Source organism: Anguilla anguilla, chromosome 4 (assembly GCF_013347855.1).
Source record: "Anguilla anguilla isolate fAngAng1 chromosome 4, fAngAng1.pri, whole genome shotgun sequence".
NCBI lineage: Eukaryota > Metazoa > Chordata > Actinopteri > Anguilliformes > Anguillidae > Anguilla > Anguilla anguilla.
This window is the reverse complement of record NC_049204.1, coordinates 48,602,048-48,623,137: the sequence shown is the minus strand read 5'-3', so window position 1 is coordinate 48,623,137 and position 21,090 is coordinate 48,602,048. Positions and strand designations below refer to the sequence as shown.

The window sequence follows — 21,090 nt, the reverse complement described above, 5'->3', positions numbered from 1 at the left end:
TAACATGACAGTTTGGTTGACAGGGGAAGTAAAAAAATAAATTTACTTCCCCTGTCAATCCCCCTTCCCCTGTGAAATTGAAGACTTAAATTCTGTTTACAAAAAGACTTATCTGGCATGAGTAGAATCTCAGATCAGTTGACTCTTCTTTGGTATTCTTTATCAACCTGTTTAAAAACATTTTGAGAATGAATTGACAACATTTTGTACACGTAACGCAAACCAGTATGTTTCCATCAACATGAAAACAACAGTTATTGTCAAAAGTAAAAAAGAAATTCAGAATGCTTCTGAAAATAGTGGCCATTTTTACCCTCAAGAACTGCATGAGGAAATGTTTTCATGTTTTCCTGGTGCAAAACAAAGTGCGCTAAATATCCCCCTGTGCTGACTCCTTTTGTCTTTTTTCCCTTCCTCAGAGCGGCTGCAATCGCAGAGAGAAGTAAGTGCACATCCTGGGAAGTGCGAGTGTCTCTAAATATACGAACACGCTGCCGAAAGGACATACTGCATGTATCCTGGGTCTTAATTTAGAAACGCCCTCGGGCCTGACAGACAGGCCCTAAAGAAAGCCAGTCCTCCATTATTAACATACTGCAGTTATCCCACGTTTGATGGGCTGAGCACTGTGGCAGATGGGGCTAGAGGGTGTTGTTTAGCCCTGTGACTCACGGCTGGACTCCAGCATGCGGAACGTTCCGGGCCTGATCCTCTGTGCTTGCCTTTTTCGCAGATCGGGCTCGCGTGGCGGGAGGCCTGCCTGACGTGGTGACGATCCAGGAGGGCAAGGTACTGAGATTCTGTCTGCCATCGCGGGCTCCCCCCCCCAGTCCGCCTCGTGATCCGGGGCTCAGGCACGAGAGCGATGCCAGGAGGCTGCCGTTAGCGAGATGAGGCTAATTATTCTGTAAATCGGTTAAACAGGACACACAGGTTCACTTAAAGGCCGCTTTTCTGAATGGACATCTGTGCCTGCCTTTGGCCCAGCTTTCAGGTCCTTTAATATTCACAGCTAAATGCATGTTTACAACACAGCTACGGTTTTAAAACTTTATCTGCTTTTGTTGACAATAATGGATGGTAAACGACAAATTTAAATGGCACATCTCCTCAATCATGCTGGCCAGTCTCTGCCTCGCTGTGTAATATTGCCAGTGTAGGATTTGGCAGGTGGAATGGCACGTGATACAGGTGTGCCTGAGGGATGCTGTGCCAGGTGTAGTAAGGATGCCGCCATGGGTCTGGAATGCAGGTGTACATGCATGATATCGATCCTCCCAGCTTGTGTCACCAAGGCCTTACAAGACTGTCTGGCACACAAGCATTGAGTAGGTCGCAGAGGGATTTGTTTTACACCATAGATAAAGGTCTTCGTGAAATGAATACAAATGGATTAGGGTGAAATATGAAGGCAAGCAAGTAACACCAAAATCTTCAAAGTGTAAAGATATCATTTTTCCAAAAGAGGGAATAAACTGCAGACACAAATCCATTCATAAGCTTATTCTTCACTCCTCCTTGCATATCCCTGAAATACAGGTCTAGCTTAGTGTTGTATTTGTGATCTGTGATCTCTTTTCCTACCTGTTTGATGTAATAATGTAATTTTTCTGCCCTAGTCTCTAAACCTGTCCTGCAACATCTCTGGCGAGCCGGTGCCGGAGGTAACCTGGCTGAAGAACGAGAAGGGGCTGGTGTCTGATGACCACTACATCCTCAAGTTCGAGTCTGGCAAGTTTGCCAATTTCATCATCACCAATGTCACCACCGCCGACTCCGGCAAGTACAGCATCCTGGTGAAGAACAAGTACGGAACAGAGAGCGGAGACTTCACCGTAAGTGTCTTCATCCCTGATAGTGAGCAGCATCCTCAACCTCAAATGAAGGCCGTTAAGAAAAAATAAAAAGAACTTAATGCTACATATGCAAATATATTTATAAAAAATATACAGATTTAATAGATTATATATTGAAAGCGATAATGGTTGATCTGGGTGGTTTACAAAACTTTAATCTAGTCTCCAGATAAGCAACTTTCTTCCTGGGTGTACATTATAGAGGTTTGGAGAGAAATCTGTCAAGATTGATTGGAAATATTTGTTGCCACTCAGAAGGGTAAGGACCCAATAACTCTCACTTGAGTAAAAGTATTTGAGTGTTATCCTGCTCTAAACATAACTGACTTCATTAGTAATGCAAATAGAGTGTACCTCTGCTTTTGTTTCCCCATCAGTAATATATTTGTGATGCAGTCTCTTGAAGCGGGTAGTGCTGAGTGCATTTCAAGCACAGCAACATATAAAGTGGTGCCTGATTTTCTGACTCAAAAGGTCAAAATTAAACAGACACTGTAGGTCCAGCAACACCACCAGTGCAATGAATTACAGCAGTCTGGCAATTGCTTGTTGGCGCACCGTAAGATTCTGCTTTAATTCATGCTTTTGGTCTTTCATCCAAACTGGAATTTTCTTTTTAGCGTGTTTCTTTGCTGTTCAGTTCTAGAAAAAAGAAAAGACTTGAGGACAATGAGCAATAAGAGTATAATAAGAGTCTCATTCCATGAGAATGCTTGAGTAATAAGATTAAGATTATAACAAAGGCTTAAATCCAATATGTTCACATTCATAAAGGCATCTGTCCACAGTGAGCAGATTTTGGGGCACTAGTATTGCTAGCAGTTCACACTGGCAGTAAATGACCTCTGCCAGTGTCACCTACACAGCAAGTAGGACCTTTGGCAGATTCCCCATGACCCAATCATAATACTGTATTTTTCAAACTGGTGCTTCTTTCTATAAAATATCTCTGCATTATTTTACATGATGCAGCATACACAACATTACCCAGTACATTGGTATGCCAGTATAACCTACATAGGTCCTCACCTTGTTCATCTGAGACCAGCTATTCACACAGGACGACAAAGAGCAACTCCTGTAGTGCCGCAAATTTGTGTTTTTTATTTGTTATGGTCAAGACTTGTTTTTTGATGTACAAGGCAGTCTTTATTCAACTGTGAAAACCACAGCTTTGTCCTCTGTACTAAGTTCAAAAGACTGGAAGCTGAGTGCCAGTGGGGATAAAGATAAGAAAATGTACATTGTGGTCATTGTTTCCCTTAGAGTTTAATTAAATGAATCCATTGTGTCGTATGTAAGCCCCACTTCATTCACAATCCAATAATGCCACTTCCTTGTCACTGTCCTTCTGGTGCCCCTTTGTCATTTGACTAATAAACAGTGCACATGTTCTTCACCTCCTCCTTTGTCTTTCTTCCCTTTATTCCCTGTCTTGTTATCAACCGACACTCCTCACATCACCAGCCCCCTTCCCCCACCCCCACTTCAGTCCTCACTGTTTTCTCCTGGTTGCACGTCCAGCACTGAAACTATCACCTGGTTTTCTATTCGTCTGGTTGGTAGTTTGTGCATAGCACAGCTACAACCATTTCTCCCTTCCTTTCTGTTCCACACTCCCACACTCTCTTACCACACACACCACGCTTTTCCTACACACATCACACACTCCTGCACTCTCTTTCTACACACACCACACACTCCCACTCTCTTTCTACATACACCACACACTCCCACTCACTCTTTTCACACACATCACAGCTTCACTTCTGCCTCTGTTCCTGCCTTTTCCTTCTCCTGGAAATCCCATCAGTCCATCACTCACCACAGTCTCCCTCAGTCTGTTTATGAAAGGTGAGTATATATAACATTCAAGAATTCATTATTCAGTTCTTGAGCCGTCTGTCATTTGTTTTCTCATAAAATGTTTCATCTCAGTGAATGTGGACCAGACATCTCTACATTCACTGCAGACTAATCAAAAAAAAAATCAGACTTCATGATGTTACTTATAAGCTTTCAGTTCAGACAAAGACAAAATAAAGCTATGAAGATCAAACATTACCAGTCCTAAGGGGTGAACGGTGGCCACATTGTTGTGAACATGGCCAACATTTTCAATGACAGGCCTTCCACTGGAATTCACAGTAGCACTGATGCACCCAGGTGTGTCCGCAGCGGGTGGCAGCTATTTAGCTACCATTCCATGTAAAGGTTCATCTACAGTTGAGGACAAAAGTTTACATACACCTAGGCTATTAAAACTCAGTTTTTCACAATTCCGCACATTTCATGTTACCATACATTTTTTTGGCAAGTCAATTAGGGCATCTACTTTGTTCACATCAGAGGTAATTTTAAAACAATCGATTACAGACAGATTTATCTAAGCTTTAATTCACTATATCAGAATTCCAGTGGTTCAAATGTTTACATAGACCAAGTTGACTGTCTCTTTAAACAGTCTGGAAGATTCCAGAAATTGATGTAATGACTTTTTAGAAGCTTCTGATTGTCTAATTGTCAATTGTCAATTGTCATAATTAGGAGTGTATTTAAGGGCCTACCTTTAGCCATTGACTTTTGCCCTTGATACCATGGGAAAATCCAAGCAACTCAGCCAAGATCTCAGAAAAAAATTGTGGACCTCCACAAGTCTGGTTCCTCCTTAGGAGCAATTTCCAAACAACTGAAGGTACCACAAGCATCTGTACAAACAATTGTATGCAAATACAAAAATCTTGGGACCACACAGACACTGCATCTTTCAGGAAGGTGGCACAAATTAATTCCCAGGGCTGAACAAACTTTAGTCCGAAAGGTTCAACTGAACCCCAAGACAACAATAATGGAACTAATGAAGGAGTTGGAGGCTTCAGGTACCAAAGTATCGACATCCACCATTAAGAGAATCCTACATCGCCATGGCCTGAATGGCTGCTGCTCAAGGAAGAAGCCTGTACTCCAAGACCAGCATAAAAAAGCCAGAATGAAGTTTGCAGGTGATCACCAGGCTGAAGACCTAGCCTTTTTGGAGGAGTGTTCTCTGGTCAGATGAAACAAAAATTTAACTGTTTGGCCATACTGATCAGCGCTATATATGGAGGAAAAAGGGTGAGGCTTATACTGTAATCCGAAGAACACAATCCCAACTGTGAAGCACAGGGGTGGCAGCATCATGTTGTGGGGGTGTTTTGCTGGAAAAGGGACTGGTGCACTTCAGAAAATAGATGGCATCATGAGAAAGGAGGATTATCAATAAATACTGAAGCAGCACCCCAAGATATTAGCTTGAAAGTTCAAACTTGGTCGCAACTGGGTCTCCAGCAGGACAGTGGTCCTAAGCATACCTCCAAAGTTGTAACAAAATGACTTAAAGTCAACAGTGTGAAAGTATTGGAGTGGCCATCACAAAGCCCTGACACGAAACCCATAGAAAATTTGTGGACTAAACTGAAACACGTGTCCGAGCAAAGAGGCCCACAAACCTGACTGAGTTACACCAGTTCTGTCAGGAGGAATGGGCAAAAATTCTGGCAAGGTAGTATGAGAAGCTTGTGGAAGGCTACCCCAAGTGTTTCATTCAAGTTAAGCAATTAAAAGGCAATGTCACCAAATAGGCCCACAAACTTGACTGAGTTACACCAGTTCTGTCAGGAGGAATGGGCAAAAATTCTGGCAAGGTAGTATGAGAAGCTTGTGGAAGGCTACCCCAAGTGTTTCATTCAAGTTAAGCAATTAAAAGGCAATGTCACCAAATAGGCCCACAAACTTGACTGAGTTACACCAGTTCTGTCAGGAGGAATGGGCAAAAATTCTGGCAAGGTAGTATGAGAAGCTTGTGGAAGGCTACCCCAAGTGTTTCATTCAAGTTAAGCAATTAAAAGGCAATGTCACCAAATAGGCCCACAAACTTGACTGAGTTACACCAGTTCTGTCAGGAGGAATGGGCAAAAATTCTGGCAAGGTAGTATGAGAAGCTTGTGGAAGGCTACCCCAAGTGTTTCATTCAAGTTAAGCAATTAAAAGGCAATGTCACCAAATACTAACAAAACATACGTAAACTTTTGACCCACTGAAAATCTGATAGAGAAAAAAAGCTAAAATCTCTTAGCTATTCCTTTGAATTTACCTCTTATGGAAATAAAGTAGATACCATAATTGACTTAACACAGGAAATATATGGTAACATGAAATGTGTGGAGTTGTGAATTGAGTTTGAATCTCTTTAGCCTAGGTGTATGTAAACTTTTGGCCTCAACTGTATAATAGCACAAAGGACAGCAGGGGCATATGATGGATGTCTCTTCCGGGGCAGCCACCTCTGTGCAGTCAGCCTATCAGTCATGGCCAGGGAATGGGGGGACATCAGTGATGCTGTGAATCAAGGCGGGGTTCCTTCTCAGTGTGAGATCAGCATGATTGCAGTCAGTGGAGCACAGCGCCACAGCTTAAAGCTTAAAGGAATTAATTCTTTATTAAATTAGATGGGCCTGTTCCATGTGCTTTTACGCATACACACACCAGGGCAGATTTAAAAATGGACAGTGCTCAGTTTGAAAAACTTTGGTGTAAACTGAAAGGTTGTCGATGACTGTGGCTGTGGGTTCAAATGTACTTTCATCACCACGTTGCTGCAGTAGAACAGTGCCAAGGATTCATTCTCTTCATTTAATGTTTACTCCCAGATATGTTGTGCAACATGTTCTTTCCCAAATCTGCAGTGCCCTTGTCAAAGGCATCTTGTCCAGGACAAATCGACATCATTATCAAATCTGAAAAGAATGCCATGTAAACAGAAAATCAGACATATCAAATTAGAAATCCTTTAACTTGCACATGCTTCATTTACACAAATCACATTAAATCATGTAAATGAAGACAGTTTATGTATTTTTTTATAGGAATTGTCCTCAAAATTGCAAGAACGTGACATAAAAAATGAAATATTGTTTGTGTAAGTTACATTGCTTAAAAATGTTACACAATTTCCCAGTCATAGTTTTGAAACAGAGCAGTTTTTTTCAGAACTAGCGTTGATGTTCAGCTAGAGAGACAGTGAAAGAGGGATACATTTAGACGGAGAGGGGAGAAGGAAGAACAGAGAGGAGGTGATATGTTCACCTAACATACATGGATGGGGTTGTCCTTATCCACTGCTCCATTTCCAGGCCACAGCAATGTAATCTTTATCAACATTACACATATAATAATCCATTAACTTGGCTCCATAAGGATAGGCCACTGTGACAGTTCAGTATTCCTGTTGATAATCCGCTGGACTCCTGGGCTTTCATTCACAATCCTTCCACAATATAAAAAACTGGCTGACACATTATTGCCAAGCTCTATTTTACCTCAAGGCTGTATGATGAACCCTGAAAACACATATTAGCAATTATTTAATGTTAGTTTTCAGCTCAGATACTATAGCTGTTCACAGTTAATGCCAAACAGCTAGTTTCCGGTAGATCTTGTCATAAGTAAATGTGTCTATTCTTTTTAAAGGTATTTTCACTCATTACTTTGCTCCAGTTTGGAAACACTCATTGTGCCTCTCACATGACCCTTGTATCACCTGCACCAGCACAAGGACAACTACAGCAGAAGTAGATAAAATCCTTCGATGTACTTTTCTAAGTGCCAGGGACTATTTTTAATACTAAATGCACCACAATACAGCAGGGGTCAGTGGAGCTTATAAAGCATATCATCCAATGTACAACTAAATTATGTCACTGTTTTCACACAATCGTTTTAACTGAATGAACTGGTCAAGTACCATTCATTCATGAATGGTGATTAATTGTGTTGCCTCCACGCTGTTTGCGAATGGAGGATTGTACACTGTAAGAACAAAAACATTTCCCAATAAATACTGTACATTACATATACCGTCATCCTATATAGGGAGATAAAACACTACATTGTACAAATTTGAGTATACTGTACACAAATCTTGAACATTATTAGCTTGACAGGCCATTTAAATGTGGTGCAGTAAACTGGATATAACTGAAAATGTTTTTTGTTTAAATTATTTTTATTGTTTTTTGACTATTTGATTGCTCTTGCCATATTTCTCTTGGGGTTCCCTTCAGTGTCTTCCTCCATTGCATGCATAATGTGCAATGACCTCTCTCTTCCAGTTGGTTGTCACGGAGGCTGTTGGGGACCTCGGTGGGATGACTTATTTGACGGACCCTTCTGGTAATGTAGTGGTGAACGCTTTTGACAGTCCTCCTCAGAGCCTGAAGAAGAAGACTGTGACAGGCAGGAAAGTGGAGAGAAGAAAAGGTAAGATGTCTCCTCTCACCTGCCCAGTGCTGCTACAGCCCTTCAGCAAGACTTTTTATCAAGGTCACTGTTCCCTGGGCAGTGAGCAAGAGAAACATTACTTCTGAACTTCATTACTCATCGGATTGCAAACTTCTGTTAAGTCTTCCTGTGCAACTGTTATGGTTGTTCAGCTGAAACTCAAAATTATCTCAGTTATCCAAATGAATAGAGGAATTACACAAGCACTCAGCCTGTCATCGGCACTTCAAATTCCAGCTCAAATCTTGCGTTTTCTCAAAGGCTAATTGCAAAATGATGCTTTGTCAGCTACCGTGCATTACTTGTTGCTGATCCAATAATTATATTTACCTGTTGATGCAGTAATGGTCTAATACTATGTGAATGCTACCATATACAAGACACTAAATATGTGTGTAATAACTGCAGGTTGGTTAAAGTACAACACAAACATTTAATTTTTCATCACAATTGCAGAAGAACCATTTTGAGCAGAAAAGATTATAATGTTGCAATATTACAGCTCAGTAGGTGATGCTGTCAGTTGCCATATACCATTACCTGTCTAATGGTCAGAAAACAAAGTTTTGGATTAAGGCTAAAACCTTGGATGATCTGCCCATGACTGAGAAATGTGTTACTGACACATATTTGAAAAGCAGAAGCCAGGGTAATAACATTCATAAGCCTTTGTTGTCCATACAATCGCATGCAACTCATTCATGTGTTATTGATCCACACCGGTGCCAGGTCCTTCAGTTACAATACAATGTGTTTATATTCATGCAGATTCTGTGATTCTGAGGCCTCCTGTGGTAAAGACTGAGGGAGCAGACAAGGTTCTGGAAGAGAAAGAAGAGCCCTTCACAAACACAAATTCTACAGTGGATAAGATTGAGACAGAAGACCACACTCGGGATGAGAAAAAGTTTGTCTGTACAAGTGAGAATCTAAAGTCCCCACAAGGGCTTTTAGTGACAGAGGAGAATGTGAAGTCAGATGATGTCACCACCCACACAATGGAAGACCCAAGGCAATAGAGTTTGCAACTTAGAATTAAAGATAATCATAAGTGGGTTTGGAATTTGTATTTTTTGCATGAGTGGTGTGCAAGCAGTGATGTGTTAATAAAGCTCTGTTTGCAAGCAGAAGCCTGCATTTTTCATAACTAGGAAACTCTTGTTTCAAATGTAGGTCCAGTAAAGAAAAAAAGGCAGATGACTTTGTAACAACATCATAAGCAACAGGAAGTGTTTGCAATTATATAATAAAGTGTGATGTTAGCCAGAAATTAAAATTTAATCTTGATATATTAACTGTGAACAGAATTATTCTTCCAAAGCTTTCTAACCTTTGATTATGTTTATTGTGCCACTGAAATTGTATAATATATGAGTGAGTGTTTGTGCAAACATCATGAGCTATATCTGTGTGTTTTGAAATGTTTTGGCTTAAATGATATGAAAGGTTTTCTTGAAATAAAATCATATACACTGTGAATTAATTTGAATGTGAACTGTTTGCATCTACTCATATAAAAATGTAAGAAACAGGGAGATTATTTGTATTTATGAAAGAGGCTCATGCAGTGTGACCACTTTATTTTGTGTTGGAAGTTGCTCCAAACTGCCTATAGGCAGTAATGATTGCAGCCAGAAATGTGTACCAACATGCCCCACAAAAGCTAATGCAAGCAGTTGAAAATCTTTACATCAAACAGACCGGAATAGCATAACAGTGATGTCAAACATCAAACAACACCAGACACGTGACAGGAGAGGCAGATGGTAGAATATTTCCTTACTGAATCTCCACACTTCAGAGCAGCAGGTTGACTCTCACACAAATATCGCAGTTTATTATTGTTCACTAATGATTACACATTACCACATCACAAATAAGAAGCGACAATTTATAGCGATAATTGTTGCCACCTGCAGTGATTATACAGTAGTATGCGTCAGTTCTCTCATTTGTTAAAATTTTTATCATTGGTACCTTCAGACCATAGGGTGGAGTTACAGTCCAACATCATGTACTATGCAAATTCATGGAAAAATAATATATATTAAAAAAAAAAATAAAAAAAATAAAAAAAACATTGCACACAATTCAAATCTGTAATGTGTTTGTTCATGTAAATTTAGTATAGTAGATATAGTTCCATAATTCTAAGGGAATGTAAAATATGTGAAGATATTTGTGTTCTTAAAGGGGTGTAGACTGCGCTGTCACGTTTTACTTCGATTTCTCGTGATCAAAGTAAAAAAAAAAACAATCTGTAACAGACTGTAATTGTTGTGTGCACCTCACTTGGTCAGTTGGGCGTCTATTGTGATGATTTCACCAGCGAGCAGGCTACCTAGTAGCGGCTAGTATTCACAAGTGTGCAAGCTTTACTGGTAGAGGGGAAAAAGCTGTCACGTGAGAGAGCGCTTTGCCGGGTCACGTGTTCACGGTAACAGCGCCGCGAGCCCAAGCGGCAGAGCTGGAAGCTGAATATTCACCCAGTTAAACCAGTGCTGGCGGATGTGTGGGACGCCAGCTACACATTCGCCGCTTCTGGGTCCGTCTGTCTAGCTCTGGGGCAGAGAATATGGTGATCCTCTGAGCTGCTGATGGAAACGAGACATCAAGCCAAGGCACACATCACCACGTCATTCTCTCTTGCTACAGTTAGCTTGATAGCTAAACGCAGCGGTAAGAGGATTTTTTATCAGCACTGTTTCTGCCGGTTGCCCTGGGTTGCTCTTTTCATTTTAATCGCTATAACGTTATAGATAGCAAGCTCGCCAATTTAATATGGCACTCGGGCAATCAGCCACGGTAGCCAATCAATTAACTCGCGCACGTAGCAATGAATGACTGAGTTAGCCAGCTAACTAGTGTTTTGTAAATTAATAGTAAGCTCTGCTGGGTAGGAACCCAGTCAATTCGCTTGTGTGGGGACAGCTTGAAGGCACTGAAGCAACACACTAGCTAAATAGCTTTTTTTTATTACAAAAAGATGGCGTACCATTTAGCAAGCTAGGTCGAAGAGTAATTTTTGAAAAACGAGCAAACTAGTTAACCTAGTTACATCATTTGTTATGTGTAAAATGAGGCTGTGTTGTTATTTACAACCTCCAAATGTCAGCGCCTTACTAGCTATCTCTGGCTACTGTTAAAGTTCTGCTCAGCCGAGCTAACGTTAATTCCGCTAGACCACTGCCACCTCATCACATAGGATAACACGAACATTAGCTAGCCATCAGCTAGTTGACGCTCAGCGACACTGGAAAAACCGAGATGTAGACTTGAATACAGTGTGTCGGTAATTTAAGACCGGGTACGTGGCATACGAGTGTGTGAAATGCCTGTGTTTTATAAAGACAGCACCACGACATGAAGTCATAGCCTCATTTTGTCCGAGCATCCTTTGAAGTGCTCACCCTGTCGGGTGAATCTGGCTCCGGTTGGCCACTGTTTCATCTTTTGGCCCATGGACGCATGATCGTAATGCACATTTTAGCCAGCTACGAGAGACAAGCTGGGACGCGAAAACAAGATTTGCATTGTAATCTTACATAAAACCCAAAAGTCGGTCAAGGTGCTCTGTAATCTCGCTTGAGGTAAGCACAAGGACGCAAAAAGTCACCTTCTTCTCTTATTGGACTGGTACCTGTAGAAGATAGGCCTAAAATACTCACGGTCAGTGTTTTTGACAGTTTTGATAAATGAAAGAGACGTGCATTTTGTGTAAACAATATACCTGTGACATTGGTTGTGCTTTCCCTTGGTTGCGAACTTATTCCAATTACTGAAATGTCGCCAAGTACTTTATAAAGGAGAACAAGGTGGAGCGCTTTGAACCATAAACACGAGGCACACTTGTAGCCATGACAGCTACCTTCGTCGATTGCGTCCCCATTTTCTGTCGTCCCCAGCTGTTGTTACGTCTGAAAAATGGATGGGAAACAACGCACTTATGCAATTATTTAACATAGTGAACTTAGGCCCTGAATTTAGTCCGGAATTCTATGTTTCTTGGAAAGGATGCATTTAATTTAAAAATGAAGATTTTCTTTATACATCTTTATACAATCAGATATAAACTGGTCTTTGGGTGTTGTCTAAATATGAGTAAAACCCTGTTTTTCCTTTTTTATTCTAAGTTAAAATTGAAGGATGTTCCCCGCAGTAAGAGTTTATTATGTGGGCATATTGAAATGTAAGGAACTGGATGCATAGTGAAGTAATCTTAATTTTATCCCACAATAATTTTAAAAATAAACTTTAATGTCAGTGTGTGATATTATCCTCTTTAATGCAAGATTGATGATTGGACACTTGATTTTTAGCTCATTGCTAGTAGTCATTTTTGTCCTGAATTTAACAAGAGCCAGGGGAATATGTACAAGTGGCAGTGCAGACCTGAACTTATAAAGCCATACTGTTTTGAATAGGCATATGTTGATGGGTCAGCGAATTGACACCTTCTCACTCCATTTGTGAATGTTGTTCATCTGGAGGACTATGAACCTGGCACCTTCCTTTCTGTCTTTTAGCCTAGGGCTAGCACACTGCATAAATATGGGCTGTATTCAAGTTCCACACTGTAAGACCCAGGCCAGCTTTGTCAGACTATGTAGCTGTAATGTTGCCAGGTCTTCTGGGTCTGCATTTAGCCTATGTTTTTGAAATGAACAACAGTGTGGCTGTAATTAGTTGCTGTCTGTATTGGAGGAGAAGTAGAGCAGCACATTCTTGGGGCTGCATGGGGGTTACAGTCAAGTACCTTTACAAAACCATGACAGCTGGTTTCAGCTTATTTGCAAAGTAAATGAGGGGGAAAAAACTTTTCAGTATGAATCATTTCTATATTGTAGCTTCACATAAGTTGAGTACTGTATTGAGCCACTTATTAAAAATTATATGTGGTGAAATTATGTGAATGTAAGGCAGAGGATACCATTTTGCTAAAGATGGTCATTTGTACGATTTGAAAAATGGTCAGCTTTAAGATATTCAGATATTCCTGGCAGGAGTACTAGCCTAAACCAGTAGAAGTGGGACTGACCTCATACTCATTTGTTAAGGCCTGTGTGGTTCTTTAGAATGACTGTTTATTTTCTCCTGATTTCAGGGTTTTGTTAAATATTATGGTTTAATGTCGTTGGTATGAAGGGCTGAGGAATGGAGTTAAAGGCGTTTGTTGGAAAAATTGAGCTGTTTGGGGGCTGTTTTGTATTAGACTTTTTCCATGGAGAGGCAGCCTGAGGAATATTGCAGTTTTGCACAATAACTGCCTTTAACTTACACACACGCAAAAGATTCGCTTCATAATCGGAGGTAAAAGACAAGTTGGTACATTGTATCAGAGATAGATCGGGTATTTGTCTAAGCTCCCTGATTAGAATAAATGAAACTCTTGAGGAGTTTAGGAACAGTAGGGTAATTCTGTCTCAGAGGAGTTCTGCTGGCCTGACCGCTGACCCAGTAAAGACCTCTGTGCTTGCAGATCGGGATGGTGATATTTGTGTGACCTGATTTCAGTCCCACTCTACAGTGTTGCGCAGTGTACACAACAGAGTGGCGTGGAGGAACATGGCCTTCTGAAATCTAGCACAGGAGTGATAAGCTGTGTCACCGATATTGACGGAGAACAAACACTCCATTTTTGTTAGACTGCGGGGAAACAGAAAAAGATGTCCTCAGTTGCCCCTGTTTGTATGTCATTTTTCATGCCATTAAGAGGTGTGGAAGGGAGGAAAAAATCAGAAAGGACAAGAAATGGGAGTGGTTGCAAGTGTCAGATAAGTAAATAATAATTATGGGTATGAAGTGATGGCTCGGTATAGGTTGTGACACAGTGACTCGTACAGTTAGTGAGCTATGTGAGCTGAGGGAGTTGAAACAGGTGTATTTTCAGGACTGCTGGAATTTATTTGATGTCATATAACAACCTTGTTGCTTTGCCGTTGTGATTGGCGCTGTAGTGTTTCCCCCGCCAGTGGTTTGGCCCTTAGGGAAAATGTGGGCGTTCCAAGAGGCTGGTCGAGGTTTTTAAAAAAAAAAAAAAAAAAAAAAACGACGAAAAATGAAACCAGTCTGTTGATTGTAGGATCTGCTGGGTCATTGCTGACAGTGGACCCGCTGCTCATGGACAGCTAATTCACTTTGACGGCTTATGCAGAGCTGTGTAACAGGTGGGTAACCGAATGACGTTTTTAAAAAATGTTTATTGCTTTGCACTGTCTCATACAGATATCTTGTTCATGCTTGAGATTTTCCTCTCCTGACTCTTTTCTTTGATTAATTTGTCTTTTTGGAGGTTAAAGTTGGTTTACAGTGGGAACTGGTGAAGAGCTTCTAAATTTATCTATTCCTTTTTTTCTTTCAGTTCTCATTTTAGGTAATTCAGTGTGCATTGTGCATTTCTGCCTGTTGTAAACTAGACATAAAGGAGGAAAAAAACAACCTTGATAGGATTCACTTTGAAATCTGATTCACTGACACCAAGAATACCACAGCCTCTGATAAGATCGTTTATGACATTGAGAGCAAGACTTCTTTAGGGTAAACAATTGAGCAATGAATGAGGTTCCACATCCTCTGTAATTTTTAGTCTTTTTTTATTCCTTTTAAAGTGTAGGCCTATATGTTTATTTTTAAATGTAGGGGAACAGTAGAACATAGGCTAATTCATGAACTATAAAGGTAAAATTGTGTTTTGGGGCAAGGTAAACTTTTGGAGTGTACAGGCATCCTGTTTCACATTTGCTGCTGCTGACAGTGCCTTTGTACACCTGGTATTGCAAAGGTATTAAATGTAAAATCCTGCTTTGCTGAGTTTGTTGGTAACAAGAATAAGAATAAGAATAATAATAAGAACAAGAACCTCAGCCTTGTGTTTGAAATCCTGACAGAAAGGCTGTGGGATAAATGTTCAGATTAAAGTCACTGTAATTGAGTTGCACAGGCAGGCCAGTATTTCAGGTCATTTTTTTGTTGGATTTTGTTAATGCTAAAGAAGGCTGAGTTGGGTGTTTTACCCAGATGAAACATAGCTGAAGTCCCTCCTCTCCTGGCTCTCTACCACACTAGGTCTCCGTTGCTGATCTTAGTCATGTGACCAGATTTCAAAAACTGCAGTTTCGGTTGCAGTACAGATGGGGTGTGTGCGTACAGTACTTGCATGTGCATTTGGGTGTGGGGTGGGCTGATTGGTAATTTGAGCCCGGGGAAGTCTATCCTGGAAAGAAAACTTAGGGCATATAATGCTTATTACTGGACAAGACAAAAAAAATATCTTGAAACTGTAGTCTTATTGCTAAATTATACAAAAAGGAGGTTTTTGGGGGATCTGAATTTTTTTCTTTGTTCTGGATTTGTCATTTTTTGTTTCGCAAGTGCTTTTTATTAACAGTCCTCCCACTGAAACTGACCTCGACTTCTTGCCAAGGTGGAACTCCCAATTAGAACATGGAGTCATTTCAGTCAGTATGGGCCCTTGGTGGAAAAATAGGGGGACTATCATGTTTGTAGCTATTTAGAAGTCATTACATTTGTAGTTGCTCATGGTAAAATGGATTGGTCATTAGCTCACCAGCTTCCCCCATGGAAATGCTGGAATATAATGAGGTATTGGATCCAAATTATTGCAGTGCACTTGAATACAAGCAATAAAACAGTGAAATAAGGGTAAAATCAGGACGAAGTGCATTTCAGTCACTGCTTTCAGTAGTCTGCAGAGACACAGAGGAAATGATTTTGTTTAGCGACTGGGTTGAGTTCACACCACCGGCGATGCTCACGTGGGCACAGAGGGCCGTCTGTGTATAATGGCTTGCAGTTCAGCGGACAGACGGTGCTGCTCAGCACCACAGGTTGGTGGGGTGCGGTCTCCCCACCACAGGCACTTCCTGCTCTGCAGTACAGCTGTAGAACCCAGGAACTGAGATGGGGTCGTCATTGGTACTGTTTATTTACTGCACAGTTTACAGCCTTTTATGGCTGAAGATACCTGCTTGAGTAATAAAGCTTTTTTTTAAAGCTCACCGAAGCTGTACTGCTAAGGATTTTGTTATTAGTGTATCTCACCACTTTTTTTTTTTTTTGCAAGGCAGAAATTGCAAGGTAGAAATTTTGTGTCCCGCTTTTTGTCCATTATCAATAAGACTTAGTTGTCAAAGTGTGCCCACTGTGCCCGGGAGAGTATACAGACTGCTGGGCACGGTGGTGCCAGACGGAGGCACTACTGTACCAGGAGCGCATGGCTAACAGGCCCTGCTCTGCTCGTCTCGCACCTTATCAGGGAAACGTAGAAAAAGTTCCTCAGAACCAGCTTATCTGGGGCAGAACTGCTGTCGTAGAGCCTGTCCCATTGGCTCAGCAGAGGTGTTTTCTGAGCCACAGGGAGAGGACAAACAGAAACGGTTTCGATTGCTTAGCCGGCTTTCTAACGTTTGAGTCTGCGTTGAATGGCGACGGGTGAGGCTCTCGGGCCGAGGCAGGGCTCGGCTGGGCTCTGAGGGGACCACTGCCCTGCTGAGATGAAGAGACTGCGGCCCTGGGGGGACTCAGACCCCCCAGGGACCCACAACGAGCAGGACTCCAGCGAGCAGGAGGACCTCTCGCCCAACAAGTCCTCCTGGACCCTGGTGAGCCAGTAGTCAGAGTGTCTTTTTGGAGGGTCAGGCCCGTAGAGGAATTTAAGGTTTTCCTTGGCAAGAGTGCCACAGCTTTATCCAAGCTGGGCCAACCTTCATGCCCTGCTTGGAAGCCGCACAGCTAGATTGCACATTCGGGTTTTTACAATATTTGATTTCTGGCCAAACAGTTCTCATTTGTTTTCTGCCCTATATCTACATTGCCAACTGATGTAGAAAAGAATATTCAAATTCAGAATCGACAATTTTTTTTCCCATTTGAATTTGTCAGGAAGGTTGTTTTCCACTGGTTCTTTGACAGTGTACATTTAAAAAGAAGGCTGAATTCCAAAGAATTCATTAGGAGTTTCTTCTTTGTGTTTAGGTACTGCTTGTTCTGTGGATCTGAAGGTATTTACATTCAGAATAGGGCTCTTTCTGGACATTTCTGTTTTTAAGCTTCTCCTACTTTTGGTATTGCAATAGAGAAAGAAAAACTGAACCCGTCAAAGAAAATATCTCTCCAGCAAAGGTGCTTTTCTAATTCTAGCTGGGAAACTCATATGTGCATAGAGATTTTACTCTAGTTTGACCATCCTGGCTGTTGATCACTTATTTAGTGTTCTTTTATTTAGCAAGCTTGAAGTGCATTGGTCATCTGCTGTCTTAACATATGTGCATATTACCCCAGTTTTCTCAGCAAGAACAATGAACAGATGGGTCTTGCTTGGTCTATCATTAACTGGGACTGGAACACACTGGATTTCCTTGTAGTTTTGATTCCTTTGTTTACGAGAGAGTAATTAGGCTTATGTTTTACAGTATGTGGATAACTCAAAGGTCAACAGACTCCCTCTGAGCAAAGGCGTTCACTTGGCAGGCGTATTTATGATGGTGTTTTGTGCACAATTATAATCTTTAGCACCTGCACTGCTGTATGTTTTTTTTTTTCCACTAAATTGTACAGCACAGCATATCAGTCTAACTGTTGAGCTTTGTTGTCCTGACATGAGTGCAGTTGTGTTGTAGAAGCTGCAGCTAGCCAACTATTTACGACTTAAACATGAAACTTGAATCCCGGTGCGTTTTTGTTGGCTTTAAAATATGTTGCGACACCTGCCCCAGGCCTATTTTACTTTGATCTTGAGGAAATGCGAGTAATCGACTGCGTGGGCATTTTGCCAACGTATTTTGCACAACAAGTTCAAAACGTTTACTTTTGTTTTTCACTTTTTGTTTCTTGGAACTGCATTTTAATTTCACAGAATTAACTTTCAAGTTCCAGTTAGCTAGTCATGTTTAAAGGTCATTTTGAGGGTTAACTGCTGGCGAATTGTTATGGAAATGGTTCTTGTTGCTCTTTATGACGGATTTTTGTTGCTACCTTTATTTAGCCTGGCCAGGATGTGCCTTCGCATAATGAGAGTACATCCTCTTTTTGACAAAAACCTGGCTCGGACCATAAGCAAAATACAATGCAGAATAAATCGCATTACTGACAAAGACCCAGACCTAAAAAAAATATATACAATTACAAGCTTCACAACAACTGTTTTGCACGAAACTAATACATTTATTTGGTTCAATCACGCATTCATGTCACTTGACTTGACGGTGAGCACAGTAGCACAGATTAATGTGTTTATAGCAGTTTGTCTGGAGCAGAGGTCAAATTGAGGCTTATTTTCCAGTACAATGGTGCAAAAGGAACAAATTAGAAAATACCTGGACTTGGAATGTGAGGTGTAGCCTGACTTGGTGTGAGCAGTTTCAGCAGGCTTACCTTAGTCAGGCAATCACTATTAGTGATCAGTCTACTGTAGCTGTTCTCTTGACTGTGCTGTTAGTTCTGATTTGAAACTGGACTGTTGGGTGCCCGGTCACGCAGATTTAGCGTGAATTATAGTCTTTTTGTCACTGGTATGTGGAGTCTATGTGGCTGATGACAGTAGCCATTTTGAAGATAGCGCGTGAAGGATGTTGATTGCAACACAAACAAGATGCGTGTGTTTAGAATGTGGAGTTCATGGTAAGAGGGGGGGGGGAGTGGCAGCTGAGAGGGCCAGGGACGGGGGCTCCTTAATTGCGTTTGTACCATGGGTGAAGTCTTAAGGCTAATCCCCTCCTGGAAATGGATACTGTTCAGGGTTTACTCATAACAGCGTGGTCCTGGGAGATGTCTGGAGGCTTTACCCCCGACACAGCTGTCAGGGAGGTAGCTTCACTGTTCCTGTGGGTGGAGGTTTGGGCACAGGAAGCTGGCTGACCTTTGTCTGGATCACAGAGTCCCGCTGCTGTGGACATGGGCACAGTGCAGAGGGCACTCAGACGTCTCCATGTTTATGGTGTTCTTCCCCTGGTCTTCGCTCTCAGTGTCTCTGGCCTTGTGTCTGTGCCAACCGCTGCCATTTTCTCCTCTTGCCTGAGGGGGGGGAGCTGTGACCTTTGACCCCTCCACTTCCTCTCTATCTGATGACAATGTATGAGAGAGGGTTTTGACCCTCTTTCAGCCACATAGGAAGAAAACAAGGCAGTACAGAGCCTGGTCTGGAGGAGGGATATGAATTGGGTCAAGGGGAACACACAGGAAGGAAAAATCACAGAGAGGGGAGAAGCCAGGGGAACAAGATCTTTAGAATGGCGCCTGCCATTAGAATGGCAGTAATCGAACGTATGCATGGGGACAGCGGCCATGATAGATGGGATCAAAGCAAGGCCTTTATTCACATTAAGATGCAAAGTATATTCTAGAATTCTCTGGCTCCCGTGATTTGACAGAACGGCAGATGACTGTGGGCCTCGTGAATTTCCATTCAGCACCACAGTAGATCAGCACGCGGTGTAGCTTTGTGTAAGCAAAGCAGGACGAGGGGATGAATATCCACCCAGTCTGCCTGCTGTGACGCTGTTTTAGAGCCGCCTGCTCTACACCGCGGGTGAAGAATACGTCCGTTCGGCTCCCGGAAGATTGGCCACCTGTTGCCCTGTGTTTACAAAGCCGCCTAATTGCACCTTCCTTCGCACAGCCGCCGCCGCGTCTTTCAGCTCGGATGACCGCGGAGGAGGCTGGTAAGGACATGCAGCTAGCATCTGCCCAGTCATTAGGAGCGCTTCAGAACGGCTCATAGAAAGGCACGGCATCTTAAACCTGGAGATAAGAAGTGTGCTTTATTTACTATGCAGCAAGATGGGAGTAATCCAGAAGTTAATGGTTAACTTCATAAGCCAGCAGCACTGATGAGACGGGGGAAAAAAAAGTCTAATCAATGTCGAAGGGTTTTTTCTCATGCATGCGGTTGAGGCAGTTGCCCTGTGTGTGTGTTGGCTATATTGGGTGCGATTTCTCAAGGCTGTATAAGAAAAGAAAACATTCCAGCAGCTATCCACCAATCATCAGCGGTAAAGCCCTGGTTTGACATTAAGTAATCATCCCTGTCCCATGTATCTAGAAACTGAAGCTCTTGTGCAGCACTTCCTAAAATGTGGGTTTTACTGCTTGAGTCATGTTTGTCAGCATTTTTTCCGTCGTTGACTGGAAGTCCTCCAACAAGTCTCCTCGTTCACCCTGGACTTATGTGACCCTGTTTACAGCCTCTCTCTCGCTCTCTCTCTCTCTTTATCTCTCTGCCTCGGTCTTTCGGTTTCTCTCTCTTTGTCTCTCCGCCTCTCTCTAGCTGTCCCGCTCTTTCTCTCACTCTCTCTCAGTCTCTCTCTCTCTGAGTGTATTTGAGGCAGCAGGTGAGTGAGGGTAGGATCGGTATAAGGTGCTCCACACTTTTCCTCCCTCCAGCGGAGCGCTGTGCAGTGTTCTCACGCCCCGCGGGCCTCACACTTCCTCTCAGGCCTGCTGTTGGGTGTCGGCTGCCGATCTGCGTCCCATGTGACTTTGCGCTTCGTAAACAGCGCTAGCGCTCTGTGGAAACCCGTAAGCGGCTTCAGGACTGCACCCTGGGTGGAGAGGAGAATCACCTTCGGTAATTCTGAGAGGTGGGTCGCAGGTGTCACCGGCATGTCTATGACAGATTAAAAGATAAATTATCTTAAGAATGATGCGGGTTATGGAATGACCGCAAAGGCAAGTCGGTTTGTTGAAACTAGCTAGATGGTGACAGAACTCCAGAGTTATGCCATTCAGAAGGAATATTAGATAAGTGCATAGGTCCAGAAGCTGAACAAGTTCTTCTAGCATGTTGATTGGAGTTGGTCTTCTCTTGAACGCTGGTGTTGATGTTGTCCCCTGTTGCGGAAGAAATTGTTGAATACAAACAGCATAAGATCAATTACAACTGAGCTTTGCATTACACGGA

General features: G+C 42.1%; 2 protein-coding genes across 9 annotated transcripts in view; both read left to right on the top strand.

Annotated features, from left to right (window-relative positions):
• Positions 1-9,653, top strand: part of myom1b (myomesin 1b) — a 45,096-nt gene extending 35,443 nt beyond the window's left edge. For 3 of the 5 annotated variants that reach the window (XM_035415905.1, XM_035415904.1, XM_035415906.1), the window contains 5 exons: positions 420-442; positions 734-789; positions 1,620-1,835; positions 8,006-8,153; positions 8,943-9,653. In XM_035415905.1, coding sequence (XP_035271796.1) covers positions 420-442; positions 734-789; positions 1,620-1,835; positions 8,006-8,153; positions 8,943-9,193 — 694 coding nt within the window. In that variant the 3' untranslated portion in view covers positions 9,194-9,653. Of the gene's footprint in view, positions 1-419; positions 443-733; positions 790-1,619; positions 3,260-8,005; positions 8,154-8,942 lie in introns of those variants that run through there. The other 2 variants (XM_035415907.1, XM_035415908.1) reach the window with 1 other exon arrangement.
• Positions 9,654-10,599: 946 nt separating this feature from the next.
• LOC118225294 (phosphatidate phosphatase LPIN2-like) overlaps positions 10,600-21,090 on the top strand; it is a 39,920-nt gene continuing 29,429 nt past the window's right edge. The window contains exons 1-2 of one of the 4 annotated variants that reach the window (XM_035413473.1): positions 10,600-10,853; positions 14,257-14,341. Coding sequence is in view for 1 of the 4 variants with exons in the window: in XM_035413471.1 (XP_035269362.1) it covers positions 16,688-16,795 (108 nt within the window). In the remaining 3 variants the exon portion in view is untranslated. Of the gene's footprint in view, positions 10,854-14,256; positions 14,342-16,544; positions 16,796-20,442; positions 20,771-21,090 lie in introns of those variants that run through there. The other 3 variants (XM_035413472.1, XM_035413471.1, XM_035413474.1) reach the window with 3 other exon arrangements.